Source organism: Equus quagga, chromosome 1, assembly GCF_021613505.1.
Source record: "Equus quagga isolate Etosha38 chromosome 1, UCLA_HA_Equagga_1.0, whole genome shotgun sequence".
NCBI lineage: Eukaryota > Metazoa > Chordata > Mammalia > Perissodactyla > Equidae > Equus > Equus quagga.
The window spans coordinates 22,876,503-22,902,630 of NC_060267.1; the positions used below are offsets into that span (position 1 = coordinate 22,876,503).

Consider the following 26,128-nt stretch of genomic DNA (forward strand, 5'->3'; position numbering starts at 1 on the left):
AATGTTATATGTCAGCTGTATCTCAAGCTGAGGGGAATAAAGACAAACAGGCACTCAGCCAACTGTGCTAATTTCAACAGCAAGTGCAGCAGGAGGACTAAAACCCAGAGAATTTGGAATGGCATCCTGGATAAGTAAGACCTGGGAAGAACCTTGCAAATATGGTTTTGATTAGTCAAAGTAAGGGAATGTGTATTCCAGAAAGAGCCTTGTAGGCAAAAGTGTGGAGGCAGGAGAGTTCAGTTCACGTGCCGGGAAGGGGAGGGGCCGTAGGAGTCTCGGAGCACAGCATCTATGGACGGGTGCAGTGGGAGATGAGACTAGATGGCCTTGACCGTTAATTTACATGAGGGGTGCATATGAGCTAGTCTTCTAATCCATTCTGGTTTTATCCTTAAACTCTGCATCTTTTATGTAAGTCTTTTTAAATTATAAAAGCAATGTATATTCAATTTTACAAGATTTATAAAATGAAGTACAGAAAATAAAAATAATCTATAATATTACCCATTAGAGATAACTGCTATCTTATTCATGAGTGAAATGCAGGTTTACATCCTGGAATAACATTTTATTCATGATTTCGATCTTGCTTTTTTTATGTGACATTTATCATGAGTTTTTCCATGTCACTAATAATTTGCAAAAACATTTTAATAAGCTGTATAGCATTCCATTTTATGCATGTGCCATAATTTATTTAATCACTCCCTCATCACTGTACTGTAAAATGATTTAGATCATTTCCTTTGCTCTAGCAGCTTAATAATAAAATAGCATAGATAAAACCAGATTGTCAAATGCTTCATGTTGTTGCTGAATGCACCGAAGGTACTAGAAGGGCAAACTTCTTCTCAAGACTCTTTACAGCATTGGGACCTGCCTCTGAGCAGCAGCAGGATGAATTCCTGGGAAACATGTGCTGCCACAGAAAACTGCAAGTAGTTTGTGTGAGCTCTGTTAATGTAGAGATTGTTTTTCTTTCTTTTTTTTTTTTTCGCTTAGGAAGATTTGCCTTGAGCTAACATCCATTGCCAATCTTCCTCTTTTTTTTTGCTTGAGGAACATTCGCCCTCAGCTAGCATCTGTGCCAATCTTCCTCTATTTTTTTGGTATGTGGGACACAGCCACAGTGTGCCCAGTGAGTGGAGCAGGTTCCAGCCCAGGGTCCAAACCAGCAAAACCGGGCCGCAGTAGTGGAGCATGCAGAACTTTAACCTGTCAGCCACGGGGCCTGGCCCAACATTGTTTTCCTTTTGAGTCCATTCATATCGTTTCTCCTATCACTATGTAAATTACAAAAAAAAAAAAAAAGAGGGATGTGTGTGTATAAATAATGGTGTAATGGAAACTAGATCCAAAAGATAGATCAAATACCTGGCACTTAGCAGCCAAAAACAGTCAGTTACTTTCCCTCTCTGCTCCCTTCATTATATTAGATAATCATAAAAATGTGGATAAAGATTTTTTTTTCTTTTTAAAATACAAGTACATTACCCAAGTGCAGAATTAAGCCAAGCCTATCAGATGAGACACTCAGGACTGGAGACACCTTGATCTCTCATCTGGTGTTGCCTTAGTGATAAAATTGGATTCTACAACTGATCTGATTGATCCTGAAGAAGCACGTTGTCAAAGTGAACAAAAAATATAATTAGTCTGGAAAAAGTTTGATTAAGTGACCTCATATTGACAGGCCAAACGGTTGCCATCAGTGTGTGTGGTAAACAGGTTTTAGAGCACCATAAAAGAGCAAAGTGGCCTTTAAGAAACCCATCGCTGTTTCACTTAATTGTAATTGGAAGGAGTTATTGGTTCGGTCAATTGCTTTCTTTTTGGTATTTTTTCCCTTCAATTATCTACGTGGGAGAGTTGCCATGTTTTATTACTGGTTGAAAAACCTGTATCAAGTAAATGGGTGTTTCAGCAGAGATGGAAGCAGTTGTTATAATAAAATGGTCTGAAAGTAGATAGTCTGTCAGAGATCTGACACTTGCTCAAAGCAGGTAGAAGCCATCCATCAGTCCATTTCGTGGTTAGAACCCACTCACAGATCTAGCCGACAACTTCCCGTTCAGATACATGGAAACCGTAGGCTTCCACTTCTCTCTTTATTGGCATCACTGAGCTCATTTCGCCCAAAGCAGTATTTCTTGTGATATAAGTTTGTCAGTTAGTTTGCAAATAAATACAGAATAGCTATTTTGACTGTCATCTTACCATTCCTGGCATGCCATTCAAAACTCATTTCCCTGAGTAACCAGTAAGTGAGCTCATCAAAATGCATAAAGCCTTTTGTAGTGCTATATTAATAATTAGGAAGCTGGCAGTAAATTATTATACAAAGACACTCTAGTCCTCTTATTCCTGCTGGATAGTCAGAGAAAATCAGCTTCTTTCTTTTCCTTCTGGAAATAATCTTGAGGTAGATCAAGTAGGCAGCCTAATCCTTACTATTAGAAAGTGGCTCAGGGAAGCATAGAAATTAAAACTTTCCTGTTTTCACCCTGATTGAGAGCAGTCTGCTTATTATTGTGAGCTAGCAGATGCTTCGCAGTCCTATTATCTTGGGAGTCTAACTATAATATCATCTAATATACCAAAACAGCATGCCAATCTTAAAAGCATGTACTTGATTACAATGCAATAAGTGAATAAATGTTTTAAGTAATTTGCTAGTATTTGCAGGAATAAATCTGGAAGTTTCCACTCAGCTGTGTTTTAGTCCAGTGGCCTAGTTTTCATTGATCAGAATTTCAGAGTGAGGTCTTACCTTTTTCTTGAATTCACATATTTCTTCATCTGTACTATTCCTACAGGCCTCATGATATCTACCTTGTATCTGCGTTATTTATGCTAATGCTGTATCTTTTTTATTAGACTATGAGCTCTGAAGTATATCCCCATGATGTCTACCATGTGCTTTTTATATGATAAATATTTGATATGTACCTGTTAAGTGAATGAATGAGTACACATATTCTAATCGTGCACAAAAGAGATATTCTATCCCTTTTACAAGGTATACAAGGAAGCCACGACAATTTTTAAGTTTTAAGGAGTTTCCAGAATTCCATTTTATTAAATGCTTTATTCAACTTGTTGCTCATACATCAGAGGGAGTTTCAATTCTATGTGAAACCAGAAGTATTTTTCCTTAAATAGGAATCAAGAGGCAGTTGGAAATGCTCCTTAGCATTGTTGCCAGCTCTTTCAACTCCCTTGACACTTCTTATCCCTGGGTTCCTGCGGTTAGACTTGTGATCTTCCCACCTGGCTGCTAACGAACAATTCCTCCTACAGTTCCTCTTTCTTTTCTGCCTCCTTCATTTTTCCCCAGGGACTGCCCTCGGTTCTTTCTTGTCTCTTTATAATCTCAACTTTAATAGTTTCATCCAACGAGTTCCAATTTTAGTAGCATCTTGTAGTATCGCTTCTGATTATGTTCTCCTCATGTCTCCAGTCCTGATATCTTTTTCCAGAACTCCTGTCTCATTTTTCTTTTCATCTAAACATCACTACTAGCAGAATTGCTATGTCGTTATACTCAACATTTCTAAAATGAAGCTTCTGAATGTTGTTTAAAAATATTTTTATGTGTGTGAAGGAAAATAGACACATGGTTAAAAAGTATCGAACAACATAGAAGTTAGAGTGAAAAACGATAGTCCCCTGACTCACTTCCTGCTCACTTCCTAGCAGCCTTTCTTAAAAGGAGTTCCTCCTCTGAACTACAAAATCAGAAAACAACCTGAGAGACTACTTTCTCACATCTCCCAACGATGGTACATGAGTAGGACTATACCAGATATACAGGAGAGAAGTTAGGTCGTGACTTGCACAGGATGGCTTAGGGCGTTAGGGCTTAATTCTCTAATGAAACTCCAGTTGAGACAAGATGCTAGGAGGGTCCACTTTTAATTGTTCTGGTACATTTATCCTATGCTTTGTTTAACTGGTCAATTTTAGACATTATTAGTAGACTTCTTGCTATGATTGATGAGGATTTACCTCCCTTATTCCACCACACTTCCATATTCCCTTTATTCTAATGTAGGTTACCTTTTTGACCTTCAGCAATATGTATTTTCACCTTCATTTCTTGTTTTATCTACTATAGAAAGCTTTTCTTGATTCCCCAATATGCAAGATAAAGATATTGGTTCTGCTTGTCACCTCCATCTCCCAACCTCTATCTTCTGCTTTCTCCCCAACGTTCCATCTTTCCACTTCTCTCTTCTTTCTTTTTACAATTTGAAGGTTGATAAGTTCTGTTCAGTAACCACAATGAAATATCCCATGTTCTCATTATCGATTGGGTCTAAAACTTGAAAATCCATAGTGTTTACATCATTGTAACCATGTAAATGTTGTTTACTAGAGAAACAACTATATATATAGAGAGAGAGAATTTCTTAGTATATATATTGTACAGTATTATATGCACTATTTACACATAAATATAATATTTATATTAAAACATATTTATATTTACATATAAATAGTATATATACTATAGTTATATAATATATATGACTATTTATATGTAAATAGTATATATATAATGTATCTATATGTTAGTAGTATCTTTAAACATATATATAGTATTTCTTTAACACATTTTATTTTGTTCTCATTTTTTCCTGAAGTTTCTAATTGACAATCATTTTTCTTTTGCACTACATAATTTATTATTTAAAATACACTGTCTGTCATATCTTCTGGTCTATAGACTTCTGTGTCAGTCTGCGTTCAATCAGGAAAATGGAGCCCTTACAAGTATTATGAGAATAAGGAGTTTTATCTAGAAGTTAGGGTTTACACAGATGGAGGAGGATTTGGGGGAGTGAAGCTCTGCAAGGCTGCTGCGAGGATTTGAGAAACATTCACTAATCACTCCAAACTGACACACCAGAACTGGCGAAGAAGCCAGAGCTCATAGGAACCACTGACACTGATGGCCATGACTTCCCAAGAATAATGGCTTCTGTCATCCTTCTCTCTAGCAAATCTCAGGAGTTAAAATATCATTATTAACCTCTTAACACAGTGCCGTACAGGGAAAGGGCTCCTGGGAAATGTAGTCCCCAGCCTTACAAATAGAAAATGGTCGATAACAGCATATATCCCCTACAGCTCTTTCCCAGTATACTTTCCTCCTGAAATCCTCCCTGAATGGGAGCTAGGACCAGAGGAGAGGTATGACACAATCTGACATTTATTTTAAAAGGATCATCTGGCTGCTATGAATTCGGAATGGACTGTTATATTAACTCAAGTGGGAGATGATGGTGACATGGACTGGAGTGATAAGCATGCAGGCACTTGGAAGTGATGATTAGATTCTGGACATATTTGGAAGACATTGCCAATAGGATTTGCTGATAGATTTGATAAGGGGTATGAGAGAAATTAAGAATAAATCTAAGATTTATTGCCTGAGAAACTGGATGATCTTGCCATTTTCTGAAATGCGAAAGCCTTCAGAAGGAGTAGTTTGGTATCCAAGTGGAATTGTTGAGTGAGAAATTGCATATACAGGTCTGGATGAGAGGAGAGACGCCTGGGATGAAAATGTAAATGAGGTAATGTATTATTTTCCTAGGGCTGCTGTAACAAAGTGCGACAAACTGGGAAGCTTAAAATAATAGGAATTTGTTATCTTACAGTTCTGGAGGCTGTAAATCCAAAATCAAGGTGTCATCAGGGCCGTGCTCCCTCTGGAGGCTCTTGGAAGAATCCTTCCTCTCCTCTTCCAGCTTCTGATGGCCCCAGACATTCTTTAGCTTGTAGCTATGTAACTCCAATCTCTGCCTCCATCTTCACTTTGACTTTCTTTTTGTGTCTCTCTGTGTCTTCTCTTCTTACAAGGACACCAGTCATTGGATTTAGGGCCCATTCTAAATCCAGGATGATTTCATATTAAGATCCTTACCCAGTTATATCTGCAAAGACCCTATTTCCAAAGAATGTCACATTCTGAGTTCCACGTGGATGTGAGTTTTGGGGGAACACCATGCAACCCACTACAGGTAGTTTTCAGTACATTGATGGCATTTAAGTATTTAAAGCCCTGGAGTGGAAAAAAAAATCACTAAAAAGCTAGTAGATAGGAAAGAAAAGTGCTGAGAATAGATCCCTGGGGGACTTGAACTTTTAGAGATTGAGAAGATAAGATCTGCAAAGAAGGTCAAGATACACAGGCCAGTGTAAGAGAAGAACTAAGAAAGTGGCATCTCCTTGCAGAGTGAGAAGAGTATTTTAAGGAGAGAGCAATGAACTACTGAAAGGTCTCTGTCTTGATTTACTCCTTTATTTTACTGGATACATCATCAATAAAATCTTTTTAAAAAGTAGTGCATGGGATATAAACTCTCTATGGAATTATGTCTTAAAATATCTTTATTCTGCTTTCATAGATATTTGACAATTATGTGTAGAATTCTAGGGTCACAATCGTTGCTTCACTGTCTTATAGCGCACAGTGCTGCAAGTGAGAGAAATGATCCTAGGCTGATTCTCATCTCTTTATATGTAACCTGTTATTTCCCTTCTGGAAGATATTAAGATTTGTATTTCATACTTATTGTGAAATTTCACAATGTGTGTTTAGATGTGGGTCTTTGCTTCATTCGTTTGTGAGGCAGTGTTGTATATGGGGTACGGATTTGACCTCTGTATCTAGAGTGCGTGCGTTCAAATACCAGTTTCTCCCATCAATAACCTTAGGAAAAATTATTTAAATTCTCAGTGTCTACATTTTTTCCTCTTTAAAACAGAGAGAGTAATATTATTTCCTACCTCATGGAAATGCGGTCAGCACTAAATGAGTATATGTAGGTAAATTGCAAAGAACAGTGACAGCAACATAACAAGCCATCAGTAAGTATTGGCTAGAATGTCATTATTCATTATTTGGAGACCTTGGTAGGGCCATTTAATGTGAAGACCACTCTGTGAAAAGTTCTTCAATTATTATTATTTTTAAAGATATTTCCTCTCATTGATTTTTCTCTTTTCATGGTATGAAACTTGCTTTAATCAGAAGCTGAACTTTTTGGGATGGTGCCCTTTGCTTTTTTTCTATCATATTTTTCATCTATATTCTATATGTTTAACTTTTGAAGAGACTACTTCTACTTGATCTTCCAAGCCTTATATTACATTTTTTTTAAAGATTTTATTTTGTCTCCCCGAAGCCCCCCGGTACATAGTTGTATATTCTTCGTTGTGGGTCCTTCTAGTTGTGGCATGTGGGATGCTGCCTCAGTGTGGTTTGATGAGCAGTGCCATGTCCGCGCCCAGGATTCGAACCAACGAAACACTGGGCTGCCTGCAGCAGAGCGCGCAAACTTAACCACTCAGCCACGGGGCCAGCCCCCCTTATGTTACATTTTTAAAATTTTCATCTACCAAGTATCTTATTTTTTCAGCTATCATATTATCCATATTGTGTCATATTCTAAGAACTCTTTATTCTCTGAATTTTCCTTTTTTACAGCACTGTGTCCTTTTCTTATGGATGAAATATTCCCTCCAACCTATTTGAAGATATTAATAAGAAATATTTTAAGTTCTGTTCTGTGACTTATTTCTCTTTCCTTCAGGGTCAGTTTTCCTGATGGTATATCTTGGCTGTTCTCTTAGATGTTATAGACTTTTCTCAAGTATTTGTTGTTCCTTGATTTCACATTACTATTTAGAGTGAATAAATAGAAAAACTGATTTCGAGCTTTGATATGAGGGTGAGGTTGGTTGACTGCCAGGCTTATATTATGGGAACTAAAAGGGAGCCAGTTCTTTACACTTTGACATCTCTAAACACTGCAATGCAGGGGACTTTGTTCCAACGGAGGACAACTCCTCTGTTGGTTGCCTTGCTTTCCTCCAGATATTTTATTTATTTTCTTTACAGAAGAACCATCCATTCTGGCTTTAGGGGTAATTGTTTTCTTTCAGCAGTCTGCTCAAGGTGGGAGGAGGTGGACGGCTTGATTATCCATCGGAAGACTTTTAATTAACCCAGCTACTTCAGCTCCATGTCTCATATCGGCTTTACATGGTATTTCAGGTCTCTTCAGAAGTCCTCATGGCAGATTACTCCCCCATCAGCTGTAGCACCCGTTACTACATATAGATTCTAGGCTGTGGCTTCCTTTGTGCAGACTCGACCACTTCACTTATATTCTTTTTTGCAAGAAAAGGCAAAAATTTATTGAATTTTCTCCTCTGCTGGTGGTGGTATACTTTTGTCTTTTTTTATACTTTTCTTTGTTCTTTTAACATAATGTTTATAAGATTGGGAGGAAGAATAGATTTTAAAATGTTTTCAATTTCCCATCTTTAATCAGAAGTCTTGAGGTGCTCTTTTTGTTTAAATATATATATAATAGATGCATTTTCTTCACCAATTCTACTCTATTTAATATTGTACTCAATTTTTTGACATAGATATTTGAAGTAGGATGAGAAAGTGTCATCTTACCATTTTATTATTGCATCTTAGTGAGTGCTTTCAAGCTGACTCCCCAGCCTGCATTCCTCTCTGACCTAGAAGGACACTAAGGTAGCATGGTGAGCTTGCCTCTTACTTACTTGATATTACAAATAGATCATTCAGTTATTCAGCAAGTGTTTATGAATCTCAAACCATGTATTCAGTTCTTTGCTAGGTGTTCAAGATATGTTAAGAAAAAATACAGGCATGGTCACTGTCCATATGGAACTTACTCAAAATGACAAGCATTAAATTAATATTGGTACAAATTATTATTTTCAAGCTACTGTGATATGAAGGAACTTTAGGAAGTAAAGGAAATCTTTTATATCTTAATTATGGTAGTGGTCACATGTCCAAACTCATGAAATTATTAGTGATTGTTTTATATATAAATTTTACCTCAGGAAAGTTGGTTTGAGGTCCGAGGATCTAATGTATAACATGGTGAGTATAGTTGATAGCACTGTATTGTATAATTGAAATTAGCTAAGAGAGTAGAACTTAAATGTTCTCACCAGAAAAGAACAAAAAAGAAATATGTGAGGTGATGAATGTGTTAATTAACTCAAGGAAGGAATCCTTTCACAATGTGTGCATATATCAAATCATCATGTTGTACACTTTAAAGATCTTACAATTTTAGTTGCCAATTATACCTCAGGAAAGCTGGAAAAAAAATAAAATTGTTTTTTTAAAAAAAAAGTAAAAAAAAAAAGTTAGGAGTAAATCCAGACAAAATACGCACAAGACATCTTTTCAGATAACTGCAAAGACTATAAAAGCTACAAAAATTATTAGAGAAAGAGGAAATATATCATGTGTATGGATTAAATATTCAATAATGTAAAGATGTCACTTCTCCAAAAATCAATCTATGGCATCAATGCAGACTTTCTCCTCCCCCATGTTTTGTTGTGTTTTCGTGAGAAATTTGCAAACTGGTAGTCAAAAAGCTCAAAGAATCAAGGTGCTTTTGAAAAGGAGGAAAAATATAGGGAAGGCTTTCTCCAGAACTGGTTATTCTCATTAAGTTACTGTAATATTTACAAGCTTAGACAAAAAATCACAACAACTTGTGATAGTTGCTATTAAGGCAAAATACAAGGACCACGTTGGGGAAAGTACAAGAAAACAATGAACACTAGGAGATCTAACATGGCCTTTGGAGTCAAGGAAGCCTTCCCTGAGGAAATTAATTTTTATATGAAACACAGATGAGAAATACTTAACTAACTGGGTGAGGGGATGAGAAAGAGAGAACTTTCTAGGCAATAGGTACAGCATATGCAAAGACTCTAAAGAAAAAAAAGAAAGGATAAAATAAAAAGACTCCAGGAACCACAAGAAACATCAGGTTGTCTCGATTTTTTTTCTCTGTATGATATGTCCCCAGACGTGTGGATTGTGAACTTGGCTGGTCTGACATCAACACAGGGACATGAGAAGGCCTTGTACATTGACTGAAGATAAGCATTTGAGAAAAATATACTCTTTATCCCTATTTCCACTGTTTTCCCCCTAATTAAAATCTTTGTTACCTTTTTCCTAGATAATGAAAAGCAGCCTCATAAGACTGCCTCTAGTCTTGCCCAGTCCCATCTGTCCAACATGTAGATGCTGCCCTCTTCTTCCTGAAGTCTAGATTACATCACTCTTAGATTATAAATCTTAGATTATATCACTCTACTGTTAGTAATCGTTCAGCGGCTCCTGATTGTCCACAAAAGAGAAGACATTCTGTGGCTTAAACCCTACTTGTAAAACTGTATTTCCTTCTGCTCCCTTTCAAGTAATCAAATGACATAAGTGAACATACTTTGTAAACTCTGAAAGATTATTTCAGAGAGGTGGAACTTACACATATTAAATGCCTATTATGAGCCAGGTACCACTTCTCCTATGAGCCTTGTATAGTTAACAGCAGTAGTTAACAGCAGGCTGATAACAGAGAGAATTATTTCTAGTTCAAAACTCAGAGAGGTGTAATAAAATATTCAAAGTTACACAGTTAACAAGCCAAAGAGCTGGAATTCACTCATTAAGATACACACTTCGGTAGATCAAAGTACAAGCTGTTTCTGGTTGGCCAAGTGTTGGTCTTGAGAGGCAGCCTTAGAGTAGGAGAAAGAGCACTGGACTTGGAGTTAAAAGAGTTCTGGTCTATTGTGTGACCTAGGGCAATATATTTGCTCTCACCACTTCTTCGTCTATGACATTTGTTGTTAGTGCCTTCCAGTCAGTTCTGACTCCTAGCGACCCTGTGCACCGCAGAGCGGAACCCCATCCATTTTTTTTTTTTTTGCACCATCCTCTCTTCTTCTGACACTGTATTAGACAATGCTCCACTGCTATTCCTAGGGTTTTCACGACCAAATTTTTTTGGAAGTGAGTGGCCAGGTCCTTCTTCCTAGTCTGTCTTAGTCTGGAAGCTCCGCTGAAACCTGTCCACCATGGGTGACCCTGCTGGTGTTTGAAATACCGGTGGATAGCTTTCAGCATCGCAAACACACAGCCGCCACAGTGTGACAGTCAACAGATGGGAGGTGTGGTTCCCTGACCAGGAAATGAACCCAGGCCATGGTGGAGAGAGCGCCAAATATTAACCACCAGACCACAGTCTATGACATAGGGATAGGACGATCTCACGTGGTGATTATGAGGGCTGAACGATATGATGATGAAATTATGTTATACTCTTTTAGGAGCAGTCATTACCTACCTAATTATGAACTATAAAGTGATGAAAATAATTTTCACTAAATCTGCAGTATTATCACCCAACCTGTAAAGAGGATTTTATGATTTTCAAAATTTATTTACGTATGTTGTCATATTTTATTTTTAAAAAGTTCATGTGAGAATCAGCCATCTTATGAAATTTTGGGCAGTATTTTAGATCCAAATCTGGTATAGTTATTACAAACAGTATAATGCTCAAATGAGTTTGCATTCCTTGAAGCACTCACATCTGAGTGTTGAAAGCAGACTCCCCAGAAGCTCAGCAAAAGACAGAGGGAAGTGACCTTGTGATTAAAATTAAAAAGTGCTGCAGATAATCTAGAAAGCAAATAATCCACATGTGGGTAATCAAGAGTTGATTAATTGTTTTGAAGATGTTTAATTGCCTGCTGTTTATCAATATAATTTAACTACCAGTGCATAGGATAGTGATATAAATAGTCTAAGGTTTTTATTAATGCTAAACAGTATGAGAGACAGTACTCTCATTATTTGACTACAGCATTAAAAATAGTGTGCTCAGTTTAAAAAATAATTGGATTTTCTTTTCTTTTGTGTAGAGTAGCTTAAAAGGGAGCAGGTTAAACTAATGAGTAGGGTCTATTTTAGATATGGATGGTTTTAGACATTTGCATGTTTTTTATTGTTCGTAGTTATGTTGTTATGATAGAAATAGCTGGTACTATGCATGAGAAAGGTTGTTTATCACTCAGATGTCTCATTTTATAACTACATTTAATTTCACAAGGAAGTAATTTGTCGTTTTCCTAAAGTGACCCTTTAAATGCTGTTAGCAAAGGCCGTCTTCAGTCGGCTACCTCTGCAGCCAGTGGCCTGTGACATTGTAGAAAGCACCCAGTGTTGTGTCACCCCACCTGAGGGAGACAAAGAAAACAAGACACTGACGTGTGTGAGCTTTTTTTATTCATACATTTTCCTTTCTTGCTTTTCTGCTTGTTGGCTTGTTTTTAATGATTGCCTCAAAACATATGTGCTTTCTAGAAAAATCTCAACAGTGCCTTCCACTTTTATTACCTAAGTCGAGTTTGATCCCTGGAGTCTGGCTGCTCTTCGCGACTGTTGTTGGATGGCTAAATCTCTTTTGGATCTTACATTCTCTGTGCTTTGGGACAGCATCTTAATATCATCGCTAGCTGACTGTTCTAAATGTAGCTATTGAAAAAGTTCTAATTGTCCCTAAGGAACTAGGGACCAGTTCTTTTCGAAGACAGAATATGTAATGAAATCATAGTTTTTCATAAAATTTATTCTTAGTTTTCTGTATAACATACCTACAGGGTACAAAATTAAAGTCCTTATAATCAAGACTAAATCATATCAGCCTATACATCTTGTGCTAAACTTTTTGAGTACTTTTATTCCGTTTGGAAAGTAATTTGTTCAAACTTGGTATTTCTCATGTGGAATAAAATAACATTTTTCTCCCCTCGGTCTGGGGTTCTCTGTGTATCTCACTCAGTTAGATAATGTGAAGTTTGGTTTTAACTGACCTAAAAAAAGTACCCAAGAAATAAATTCTTTCACTCTCTTTCTTACTGGTTTCTGCTATTTCACCATATGCAAAGCACAGTATGTGCGTATTTGAAAATGTGCACAATATGTGTGCATTTATATCTTATAGCTCATAGTAATACCTACAGTTATTATAGATAAAGTATACTTAATTTTTAAATTGTGGATCATATTTCAGTTCTTCACTTATTAAATATTTACTGATAAGGACATAGATACCATCAAATAGCTTACAGATGAGGTTGTTTTAGCTTTGGCTTCAGTCGGAGCCATGAGCCAAACAAGCATGCCTTTTGGTGGGAAGCACATACCTTGGCAATTCAAGTACACTTTCATTTTCTCCTTTCACCAAAGTAGGGAAGTTTGCATAAAAAAATCTAAACTGACAGGAATATGAAAGTGTAAAAGGAAGCAATGTATATTACCTGGCTAGTTCTTCTTCGCTATCCTAAATGGTAGCAAGTATATAATTTGAGCCATGACATTTGTATACTTACATATTTTATACATCGAGTCATATTTCAAATGAATTAAGGCATTTTACCTTAAGAAATTACTCAGCAAATGCTTCTGAAATGTGAATAATTGCTCCATACCGTATCTTGGTGTTTTCAAAACTTCAGTCATTTGTATACCACCTTCATAATTTTTATCATAGTCATATCTCATTTATATCAATATTTACTTAATATTGTTTCTGTGATACCTCTCATTTCTAAAATTTAAATATGATTTCACTACTGTACTATTAGTATCACTTGCTATAAATGGAAATGATTCAGAAATATAAATATGTAAGCATTAAAATGAAGTATTTGCCTATTACCACCTAAATAGTATACCAATGGTGGCATATGTACAACATGTTGGAAAACACTGTCCTATATGATTGTAAATTTAGATTTTCACAAATTTAATTTTCTTAAAACACGATTTAGATACATAGTAAACCCAGTGAGGGAAGCAATTACTCGTTTCCCCAGCACTTTGTACTTGGAACATAACAGGTATTCAGTAAATATTGAATGGTAAATTAATAACTGGTTCATATATTTGCATGTCCATCCTCTAAAATACTGCTTAGCAGTAGTAATGAAATAATAAAATATTGTTCAAACTGTATATGAAAATACATTATGGCCAGCGTATGTTCGTATCCCTGGTCTTCACAACACTAAGTAATATAGAGTATAGCATTTCTGTGAAACTTTAATGAGTATGTTTACAGATCAAGGAAGGTTGCTGTAATGTAAATAAAGAGAAGAGGGGACAAGGCAGTAGAAGAGTGGGCCTGGTGATTAGAAAGAGTGACAAGAGAAAAGAAGTAAGAAATGAGAACTGAAATCTGTATGTCACAGGATCTGAGCTCACCCTACAGCTGTGATCAGACAAGAAAAAAGGGCTAACTTAAAGGCTAAATGTAGATGTGAAAGTTGCTTCAGTGGAGAAGGCTCTGTTCCATTAATAGTTATTCCAAGTCACCAATGACGATGATCAAACTCTTCTAAAATGCGATACTCTAAACATCCCCTTCATGGCCTTCTTCCAATAAACTCACTTCTAAAGCTAAATTCCAACCTGCTTTCTTTTGTTCATGCACTTAAGAAATGACATAATCAATTTTCTGCATCATTTGCTTTAGAAGAAAAGACTGCATAAAGCTGAAATGAGCATAGCATTTTAGTCCCATTTATAATCGGAGGTTCATCAGTTAGGGAGGCCCCTGAAATACAAATAGGCTGTTCCATAAAACGTATGAGACCTTTAGTAAATGGAAGCAGTCCACATCAGCTATGTGTCAGAAAGTCAACGGTTAGCTGATTTGGCCACTAATAATTATTTTGACAGTAACAATTCCTGACAATAGGAACGGACTCTTTGGAGGAGGAACCACAGAGGCAAAACCATTCATAGTTCAGAAATAATGTCAAAATTTTGCAGTGATATAAAATATGTATTTTCTGACCTGTTACCTAATCTAAGAAAATGATTTGTACCTTGTTTTAGTGAAGGAACTCTGGGTTTATCAAGAGTGCCTTATTTCTCTCTTTTAAAAAAAAATTATTTATTCAAAAATTTGTCACTCAAAATTGAACATATGGAAAGAGGGAATTTAAAAAGAAAACAAAAGAAATATATACTTCCAAGAATTTAGAGTTAGATGAGACTGAAATACGAAGAAAGGAGAGTCTGCTGAACTGGAGTGGACTGGCTGGGGGTAAAGGACTCTGAAAAGCAGCTGGCCTTACCTTCAACATGAGGGACATCACTGTGCCTGGTCACTGCAGCAGGGAATATGATGCAGGCGTCAGAGGCATGGAAGAAAGAACTATGCTGCCATGGCAAGTGGAGTCTTCAGTCATGGCATGGGGCTGTCAAGATGGGAGTGGGATGCATGTAGATATTTTTTGTCAGCTACAATGGTGCGATGCCATCAGATCATTTAGCAGCATCTGAGTCATCTCCAGGGCACCCAGAAACCCAGAAGGTATATGAGAAGAAGGGGACACTTTGTAAAGCAACTCCAGGAATTACTTGTCCCTCTAGGAGCAAAGGAAGAGACTTGGCTGGGGTTGGATGTTCCCATCGTTCAAAAGGCTGAACAAGGAGAATAAAGGGGTCACAATGTTGGGGAGTAACAATAACCCTCTGGAGACAATGTATGAAACTCAAGATGTATAGCTCTCTTTGTTTAGACAATTTGCCAATTTCAGCCCATGCCTACTTGTATGAAGGAGCAGATCTTGGTTAAATCCCATAATTTCCTTTTGCCTCATTTTTTTCATATGTTCAATATGCTATGTACATGGCAAGATTTCTCTTTTGAGGGATGAATAAGGTAATATATGTGAAACCCATTAAAAAGTGACATAAATGGTATGTATTCTCAAAAATATGATGCATGTTATTGCATGGATGCTATTGAATGATATATTCGTCAAGTTGAATAGGTTATACTGAAAGTAATAAAATACCCTAAAATCTCAGTGACTTAAAGCAACAAAGGTTGATTTCTTGCTCATAATATATGTCCATCGCAAGTAAAGGAGGAATGTGCCCCACATCATCCTCACTCAGGAACTCAGGCTGATCTTTAGAGCCTCTGGAAATTGCTGGTCATTGTGATGGGGGAAGTGTACATGTGAATCACACAATGCATCTTAAAAACTCTGCCTTTAAGCAACACATATAATCACTCCCTAATTGGCTTTAGGATGTCTCGTGGCAATCCTAGCTTGTGTCCGGAAGAAGAACTGGAAATATTTGGTGGGCAGCACTAATGACTATTACAGATGGTTTCTTTCCATTTTCTACAGTTGGATGACCTTTGCAACAGAGAAGCCATCTAGACATTTCTCCTTTTACTAATACTGCTACAGTCTTTCCGTATAGCTTTCAACAACCAAGTAGACTTTCTTGATTTTATATTTTCTTAGTTTTAAGGATTTGCTGGCACTAAAAGTTTTAGTAGTCACCCGACAGAATATTTTAGTTTCTTTGAAAGAAAAGCAGCAATTGCGTAACATCCCGTTTTTGTTTGCCTTGCCAAACAGACATTGATGAGTGCTCTGATGGCTTTGTTCAATGTGACAGCCGTGCTAACTGCATTAACCTGCCTGGATGGTACCACTGTGAGTGCAGAGATGGCTACCATGACAATGGGATGTTTTCATCAAGTGGAGAATCGTGTGAAGGTCAGTAGAAGAAGACCTGGGGTTTAAGAACTCCTCTTGAGCTAGAGGAATATACGGTATGATGTAGCCAGTAGACATTGATCTAATGTTTAAGTTATTGGTGATTTTTGCCGTGTGTTTATACAACAGTGATTGGAAACGTTAAAATCTAACTTTTGCATGCTAATTATGATTATTAATTATTTTTAGATAATTAAAAATTGTGACACTAAACCAATTCTCTATGGATACTTGCAAATGTTAAAGTGTGTTTTAGAGTCAATAAACCCATAGTAGCATGAAAAAATCTGACCTCAAAATGACTAGAGAAAAACAGAGTAAGACAGGATAGAAGGAAAATGGGGACAGAAGAAATATGATGATGATATGGCCCAGGGTAATATGCACAATCCCTGATACTCTGGGCTATTTCTAATGTATCACTTGCCTGGCAAACGAAGAGATGTTTAGTGAATGCTGAATGTTGCATTCGGAAGATATGGTCCCTGCTTCAAGGAAGATTTCAATCAAATAGGAGTGGAAAATTCAATTATATTATATTCAATTATTTACGATTAATTTTGAATTATTTTCAGTGCATTGCCAAACAACTCTGCTCCTCTATACCTTCTATTAAGAGGCACAATTTTTAAAAAAGAGGCAGAGTAAGCCAGGCCCGGTGAACAATTGCCAGGGAAACCACCTGCGCTAAAAGGATTTGCCATCAGAAGTTTGGCACAGGGATGGAAAACAAAACAAACCTCAAGAAACCATTATTTTCTCCATTTGTATTTACACCTTCATGGAGGAACAGCCTGAGAGAATAATGCGGCTAAAATGACACAGTCAGTGAACGCCTTGGAGAATCTAACTTAACAGTACTTGACACCCAAATGATAAGACGTCTTTTATCCTTGGGCCTCAAAAGGTTTTCACACAGAGAAAAGTGAAACAGAGTTGGTGATAGATGCCAAGGCTCCCAGCATGCTTTGCCAGCAACTGCAGAGCTCTGGACCTCAAGCAGAGGATTCATCTGGACTTTTACATGCGAATGGGAATGCTGTTGCCTTCCCAGGGGCTAAAACCTGGCCTTTGCAAATAACCACTTAACTGTAGTCTGAGGGCTTTACCTTGCACTTGTGAAGGTTCCAGAGTGAATACTTCCAGCCCTGTAGAGAATGCCAGGAACAGACTGCAGTCCAAGAGGCAGATGGAACAGTGTGCGTTCGCTCTTCTCTGATAAACCATTTTGCCTGTGTTCTATAGTATATTATGAGGAAGAAGTCTTTCATACTACTTTTTTGTTAAGATTGTGTTTTATTTTATTTTAAGTTACACGCATAATGAATGAATATAAGCAGATTATAAGTAACTCAAATCATACAGAAATATATAGATCAAAGCTGAAAATGCATCTTCATTTCATCTCCTCCTTTTCCCCATTCTTCCCGCTTCTCCTCTAGGGGTAGCCTGTGTCTGGTTTTGCTTGGTATCCTTGCACACCATTTTCTGTGCATCAGAATGTGAATAGAAAAAACATGTCCCTCTGCCGACTATCTTCCTTTACATTTGTAACTGCACTCACTATCTTTTAAATTTATGACCACAGATTTCAAGAAGGCTTTATTAGTAATCTATCGATGCATAACAAATTACCCCCAAAACTTAGCAACTGAAAACAACAAAAATTATCTCACAGTTTCCATGGATGAGTTATCTGTGCACAGCCTAGCAGGATGCCTCTGGTTCAAGGTTTCTCATGAGGTTGCAGTCAAGTTGTTGGCCAGGGCTGTGGTCTCCTCTTGAAGATTTGTCTGGGGTGAGAGTGAGGGGAATGGGAATCTATTTAAGGTCACTCATGTGGCTATTGGCAGGACTTGTTTCCTTAAGGCCAGAGCTACTCCACAGGGCTGCCTCAAGACATGGGAGCTGACTTCCCCTAGTGTAAACAACCCAAGAGAGAGCAAGTGCCCAAGATGAAAGCCACGGTCTTTTTATAACCTAAACTCAGAAGCAGCATTTCATCACTTCTCCCATATTCTCTTTGGAGAATAAAAAGAGTAAAAGTGAGTCAATAAGTCCAGCCCACATTCAAGGGGAGAGGATTACACAAGAGGGTGACTATTGAATGGTGAGGATCACTGGGGGCGGTCTCATAGCCTACCTACCACAAGGGCTATCAGCAGTGCCCAGCATTCCTGTTTATTTAGTTACTTTCGCCTGCAACTCTCTAATAGAACCATTTCATACCTTCTCCAATCTCGTCAAATCTTATATACCACTTACTTTTTCTTCATTTTCTGTTGGTGGCCCTACTTCTTATTTAACTGAGAAAATAGAAGTACTTCACTTTTCAACCAGAAGCTTTATTAGCTTACTCTCATTTATGTTACCTACTGCTTTCCCTCCCTCTTGTTTCACTGAATGAAACTTCATTTCTCCTATCAAAAATTAAACCCTCCATGGTACCTTGCATCTCATCCCGCCTCGGCAACTTGAGGTCTTTGCCCTTGTACTATCCACTTTCTCTTTCACGTCATAGATACTCTTTTCCTACCACATCATTCTCATCAGCATACAAACAGCCTGGTGTAGCATGCATCTTTAAAAATAAAAACCCAAAGTAACTTCCTTTGACATCACCTGATTCTCTAAACATTTTCCCCATTTTTCTGCTCCCTTCTAGAATAAAAGTCTTTGAAAGGATTTTCTGTACTTGTTATCACTTCTTTCTTGCTTCCAGTGAGTAGTCGCACCGCTTCAGTGAATGCTCTCCTTTCAAGATTGCTACCAGTTTCCATCTTGCCAAATCCACTGGTCAGTTACTATGTCCTTCCTTGACAATTCAGGCATTCGACCAATTGATCATTTCTTCCTCTCAAGAGAACTTTCTGTACTTAGCTTTGCGGACACCACTTTCTCCTGGCCTTCTCTTACCCTACAGGTTTCTCCTTTCACTCTCCACAAGACTATATGTTCAAGCACCCCTGGGCTCTTGGCAGTCTTCTCTGTCCATTCTCAATCTCCAAATCAACCAGTTCCATAGTTTAAAATGCTATCTACACATTCCTAATTCAGACCTTTTCCCTGGCTGTATTCATATACCTAGTTGTTTACTGGGTATCTCAACATGGATTTCTTATAGGCAACTCAGACTTAATGACTGACATAGAACATAGAATATTTTTAAATATATTCCCAATCTGACCACCTCTCACCATGACTACTGTTACCGTCTTGGTCTAAGCCATCGTTATCTTTTGTCTGGACCACTGCAGCAGTCTCCAAACTGGTCTCCCTACTTCCACTCATGACTCCCCTAGAGTATTTTCCTGTAACTCCCAGAATAATCCTTCTAAAACTGAAGTTAGAACATCTTACTCCTCTGTTCCAACTCCTGGAGCCTTTCTATCTCTCTTCAGAGTAAAATCCAACCCCTAACAATGGTTTACAAGGGCCTACATGATATGGGTACTTTCTTGCCATTTCTCAAATATACCAACTGCTTCCCTTCTCATGTGCTGTTCTTTTTGTCTGGAATGTCCTTCCCCCAGATCTTTGTATGCTTCTTTTGTTGAATTCAGATTTCCTGTAAAATGGCTTCTTCTGGACTCCCGATTTAAAAATAGCATCCTACCCCTGACACTATTCACTTACTTGCTTCACTTTCTTCATAGAAATGATAAATTCTCCTGAAATTATTGTATATGTTAGTTTGTTTATTTGCTTATCTGCTACAGAATGTAAGCTTCAAGAGTCATAGATTTTGTTTACTTGTCAGCTTCCAATGCCTAGAACAGTGCTTGGCACATAAGAGATGATATATTTATTTGTCTAATGAAAAAGATTGAGATGGATGATGGATAGATAATATTTTAATCAGAAGTATGTTAGGAATATAACCCATGTTAGAAGTAGATATATGATATGATATACAGTAGATATATGGTATATTAGAAGTAAAAATATATAGTAGTGATCAGGACAAAATGAGAAAGCATAATTAGTACATTCACGAGTGTTCAGAAAGTAATGAGGAAAATTAAACTAGCCAATAAAATAACAGTGATAAAGATGAAGGTAGGGAAGTAAAGGATTCTATGAGATGCTTATGCAGAAAAGGCTTTTCAAGGAAATTCCATAAACACAGAAACAGTGAAAAATCTTACTTTTTAAAAAACCACAATTCTGGAAAGGTGATTTTACTATTGTCTTCCAATAGAATTTATAATGATTATTCAGAAAAATCTACTACTCTTTCAGGAGACAATGTGCTGTGAAGGATTCTTTTTAAAAAACGCACCTATGTTATAAAAAAAAGACTAAAATGCTCCTTCTAAACACCTATCCATTTGCTGCAATTTCAGTGATTTATAGAATTGTAATATTAGTATTTAGAAGGATGCAGGTTTAACAGTGTGATTGTATCCGAACAGGTGCCATTTTCCTGTTGCTGAAAAAAAATCATTTCAAAGTGGACAAAGCCACAGCAGTGGGTTTGCAATTGCTCTGAAGTGTAAGATTCCTACTTGAAGGCAGGAATAAATAACTGTGCAGTTTCACTACTTTTTAGGCTGCAGTTGTGCAATCTGCAACATACATGTTTATAAGCTGCATTCATACAAATGATGTGCTGTTTTGCTCATCCATTTATCTCAGAGGTGTAGACATTTAATCTCCAGGTAATGTGCCAGAGTACCATTTTCCTTGTCCATTTCATCATTTCTGCTGTGCCCCCAAATTTGTCTCTCTCTAAGAATAACGCCTAGTATTTTTTTCACACAAGAATATTTTATTTCCATGCCAATATTTTTCTTTATTGCTTTAATTTTTGGATTATCTTTAGGCTTGGTGAGGTTTTTTGAACTTGTAAGACCAAAATAATAATGTTTACAAGATAGCATCTTTTGAGTGTTATGTTCAAGCCAAATACTATAAATGCTTAACCTAAATCAAGAAAAAGGACAAAAATGAAATGAATACAAATCAACTCAACAAGTAGTTACTGAAAAGATGCACAAATACCTTGAGATACTTGCCAGGCGTCTGCAACATACAAATATACAGGAGATGTGGTCACTGCTCTTGGCTTGTAGAAGAGAGAAAATATGTACAGCAACAACTGTCACACAAAGTAGAATGTGATAAGTTTCTTAATAGAGGAGAAAACCATGAGGTTGAAAATGATAAATACTTGAGGAAAATGTAAATTCAGAGCTGTAAGGAAACAAAGAGAGAAACTATTTCCTGTTTAGGAACAAGAAAGGCTTGAGTATCTAGCATTTGTTTTAGGACTTCAAGTATGATGTGATTATTGGCAAACTGAGATAGGGAAAGAGAGTGCAAGCAACAGAAGTGGCCTTAAATGCCTTACTAAGAAGTTTGAACTGAGTCTGAACAACTGTTTTTTAGAAAGGAAGTGATGAAAGCATATCTTCAACAAATCCATATTTCAGCTCGTCCTATATTCTGAACTCCAGACCTATATATCCAACTACCTACTGGACAGCTCTACTTGAAATCCCAGAGGAAAGTGTAATTCATCATGTCCTAAACTAACTCATGTTTTCCTCATCCCTGCCAGCCACTTTCATTCCCCAGCAAAATCTTGCACTTTTTTCTGTGAATATCATCAGCCAAATTTTCCAAGCCAGAGGTCTGAACATTGTTCATAACCCCTCCTTCTCCCTAATCTTCGAAGCCGACAAATCACTAAGTTGCTGTATCTTCATTGTTTCTATCTTGGAAGATTCTATCTTCATTGTTTCTCTCTATGCATCCCCGCTGCTTAAGAACACAGACTTGGAGTCTGACTGCTTGGGTTCCTATCTGCGCTCTAAACCTTACTGGCTCTGTGACCTTGAGAAAGTTATGCAACATTTCTATGCCTCAATTTCCTGATCCACACAAAGGGAATTATCATTTACCTTCTGCAGTTGTTGTGACGATTAAATGAGTCATTATGTGAAAGTACTTAGAATCTGGCACATACCAACCACTATATAAGTGTTTGCTATTATTATATGACCATCTCTTCCCTGGGCTACTGAAACAGCCTATTAATTGATCTCCTGGCTTCAAGTTCTAATCCACTCAGATCCCTTTTCCAAAATGAAGCCAAAGGAATCTTTCTAAAATGGATATCTGATTGTGATTTTTTTTCTGCAATTTCCTAAAATGACTTATGATAAAGTTCAGATTTCTTAACATGACTTTTACGTGTGCCTGAGTACCTTTTCAGCTACATATCTGCCTACTCTGCTCTCCTTGAACATTCAAGTCAACATTTCTGTTCATCAAACACATCTTGACAGCTCTAAACTTTGGGCCTTCAAACACACTTGTGCCTCTGACTAGAACACTCTTTACCATCTCTTTGCTTGGCTAAATTTTATTCATAGATTAATTGCCACACTTGGAGAAAGATCCAGAAAGGGCTACCGATGTGATAGAAAGAAAGTAAAGAAAATTTATCAGGGAAAGAGAATGAACTATGTCAAATGCTGCTGTTAGGTCAAATTGGATGAGAACTGAGACTTGACCATTGGATTTACCAACATTTCTTTAATTGCTCACTAAAGAAGTCATCAGTATTTTTAAAGTCGGAATTTTTATAGACCATAGTAAAATTTTCAAATTAGAATATGCATCCTTCATGTATATTTAATTTAGGAAATTTGCATTATAATAAAACTATACATGTAAATGATTTGCAAAATTCTATACTACCATCCAATTGAGAATAGTCTCTGCATTGGGAAACCCAGTATAGATAACAAGAAAAAAGGCAAGAGGAGTTCAAATTATTTCAAATCGCATTGAATAGTAAAAGCTAATACTTAGTTCATTATGATGTTTCTGCCCACATGTTTCTCCAAGGATAACAAGTGCATGGCAGTCATTGTTGTGAACAAATTTTTATTCTGTTTCTTTATTGTGAGTGTACTTTACTTAAGAGCACATATTCTTTTTGTGCCAGGACATCTCTTCTTTGTCTTCTGCAGCAAATCCAAGGACTCTCTCTGCCTTTAAGAAAAAAAAAAAAAATGCATTACCTGATAGCAGAGCTTTTATTTTAAATGTCAGGCAAAATGAAATAATTGTAAAAGTCCAGCCATTGCCATTAGTGGAATAATGTCTTTATAGAGGATATTTAAAGGGTTATGTAGTAAGAGGTATTTATAGAGTTTCTGGTCAAAGAGACCAAATAACTATGGTTAATGGTTTTCCAACTTGCTGTTATTCCTAACTGTAAGAATATTTAACGGGAGACAAAGATCAACTCATCAAATATACCTTATTATTCTGAATAAACCAAATATAGAGCTACGTTATAAAATTTCATTTCTGTTACCAAGAGACAATTTTCCCTGATCTGAAAAAAAATATATTAACCAATGTACTTTTAAAAAATTATAAAACATATGTGCTGGCTAACAGTTCTCCTTTTGATCATAGTCTATAATTATAAATAGTATCATCCTTGACAAATCAAGCCATAATAAAGTTCACTGTAGTTGTAGTAAAAATCTTTTCAGCTGTTGTCTCAATTCATTGGTTTTGTTGAGATGGGAACTAATAAAAATCAAGGTAAATAGAAATGTGTCATGTGGCTTATTTTCAGGAATACATATGTGACAAAACTTAAGTATTTAAGAGTTGAAATACGGCTAAAATATGTCTTTACTAGTCCATGTCTCCAGTAATGCTGAAATCACCATTTAAGAAAGATGCTTACTAAACTCTGCCTTTAAACTTTTCAAGGGAAATCAGTGTGTAGCTCCCTTAGTTAAAAGCTGTACAGCCCCTCTTCTCTCTAACCCACGTTTCTTGCTGTGATTTAATTCTTTCCTTCATGACCTTTACTCAGAGGAAACAGATGAAATGGGAGATAACTTACTGCCACTCATACAATATCCCTGAAATATATTTTGGCTTGTGACCTTTAAATTATAGGGATAAATAAAATGAATCCCATATCTTCTTATGGACCTGATCCGTGGGTCAAGATATGTTTGCTTTTCATCTGTATGAAAACGCTTTAGGCTGTGATTGCCATGGAGTAGGTGAGGTCGGGTGATGAATGGACATTTGTCAGCTGAATCAGGCAGGAGACAAAACGATATTCTGAGATGGAGAAGTTAAGAAGTGGGGAATTCTTTGCGAGAGAAATGGTTATTGCTGGTGGTCACTTGCCCTTCCGTGGGTGAGGGGCAGGGTATAAGGACAGTAAAGAAAGAACACCTGGGCAGAAGACTGGAAGGAGCTTACATGTGGTGACATGGCTGTGAGAAGAGGCCTTGGAAATGGGATACAATGCCTCAGGGATTCCATGACATTTCATCTCCCACTAAGAAAGGATTTTCTCTAAGCACCATTTAACATCGAGGATGATTCTCCAATAAAAAATCATGGGCACTTTTAGAATTTCCACTGCCTAACTGTTTTTGTTTGAGAAATTGAGTCCTGTTCCTACTTTCAAAAAAATAAGTGTTTCACAAAGCCTAAAGGTATTTACAGAGATATAAAAGTTGAAAATATAGCCAAAGTTATCTGGTGTTTGAAATCCAGCATGATAATATTTTCCTGTGAAATCCTTAGATCATTAGCATTGCTTGAGTCAGCATTTAATAGGATATGCTTGCCAGTAAGATGAAAATTAATTTACAGTTGAATGCTTTATGTCAGGAGACAACTTGCCTGATTGCAGTTGTTTGAAACTGAGCATATTCTGAGCGCATCGCCTGCTGCCTTTTCTTGGCTGTAGATATCGATGAGTGTGGGACCGGGAGGCACAGCTGTGCCAATGACACCATTTGCTTTAACTTGGATGGTGGATATGATTGCCGATGTCCTCATGGAAAGAACTGCACAGGGGACTGCGTCCACGATGGAAAAATTAAGCACAACGGGCAGATTTGGGTGTTGGAAAATGACCGGTGCTCTGTGTGCTCCTGTCAGGTTGGTATAAATAAAAAATTTTAATCATTGTTATTGAGGTGTAATTTTCATGTATTTCAAGTGTACACCTTGGTGAACTTAGACAGATGCACACATCCATTTATCCATCATCACAATTGATATAACAGAACATTTTTATCTACCCAAAATGTTGCCTCTCTCCTTTCTTAGTAACATACACCCAGCCCCAAGCAAACACTGCTTCTGGTCACTATAGATTAGATTTATATTTTCTAGAACCTTGTGTAAATGGAATCATATAGTACATATTCTTTTGTGTCTGGCTTCTTTCTCTCAGTATTAGGTTTTGACATTCATTTACATTCATTACACATATCAGTAACCCGTTCCTTTTCATTCCTGGATAGTATTCCAATGTATGGAAATACCACAATGTGTTTATCTATTCACTTGTTAATAAAATTTTGTTGCTACCTGTGATAATGTTTCCATAGTCACAACGTCATATTTGAATGAATGCATAAATGAAGCCAGAATGGACATGCTATGGCCTATGAGTGAAAAGTGTTTATTTGGGCTATATCTCTGTTTTAGAGAGATGTTCTGTAATATATACCCAGTTGATAATAGAGACTTAAATTATAGTTAAATAAATAATACTATGTAGCAAGGGGTCAACTATTATGAGAGAAACTGATAACAGTTTGTATAACATAAGGTCTAAAATAGTCCATAAACGTAAGACTACATAAAACTTCTT

At 36.9% G+C, this 26,128-nt stretch overlaps 1 protein-coding gene across 1 annotated transcript in view; it reads left to right on the forward strand.

Moving 5' to 3' along the window:
• The window catches only part of NELL2 (neural EGFL like 2), a 303,898-nt gene that overhangs the window by 264,865 nt on the left and 12,905 nt on the right, over positions 1-26,128 (forward strand). Inside the window, exons 17-18 of the mRNA XM_046642268.1 lie at positions 16,327-16,467; positions 25,214-25,407. Of these exons, the coding sequence (XP_046498224.1) occupies positions 16,327-16,467; positions 25,214-25,407 (335 nt within the window). The remainder of the gene's footprint in view (positions 1-16,326; positions 16,468-25,213; positions 25,408-26,128) is intronic.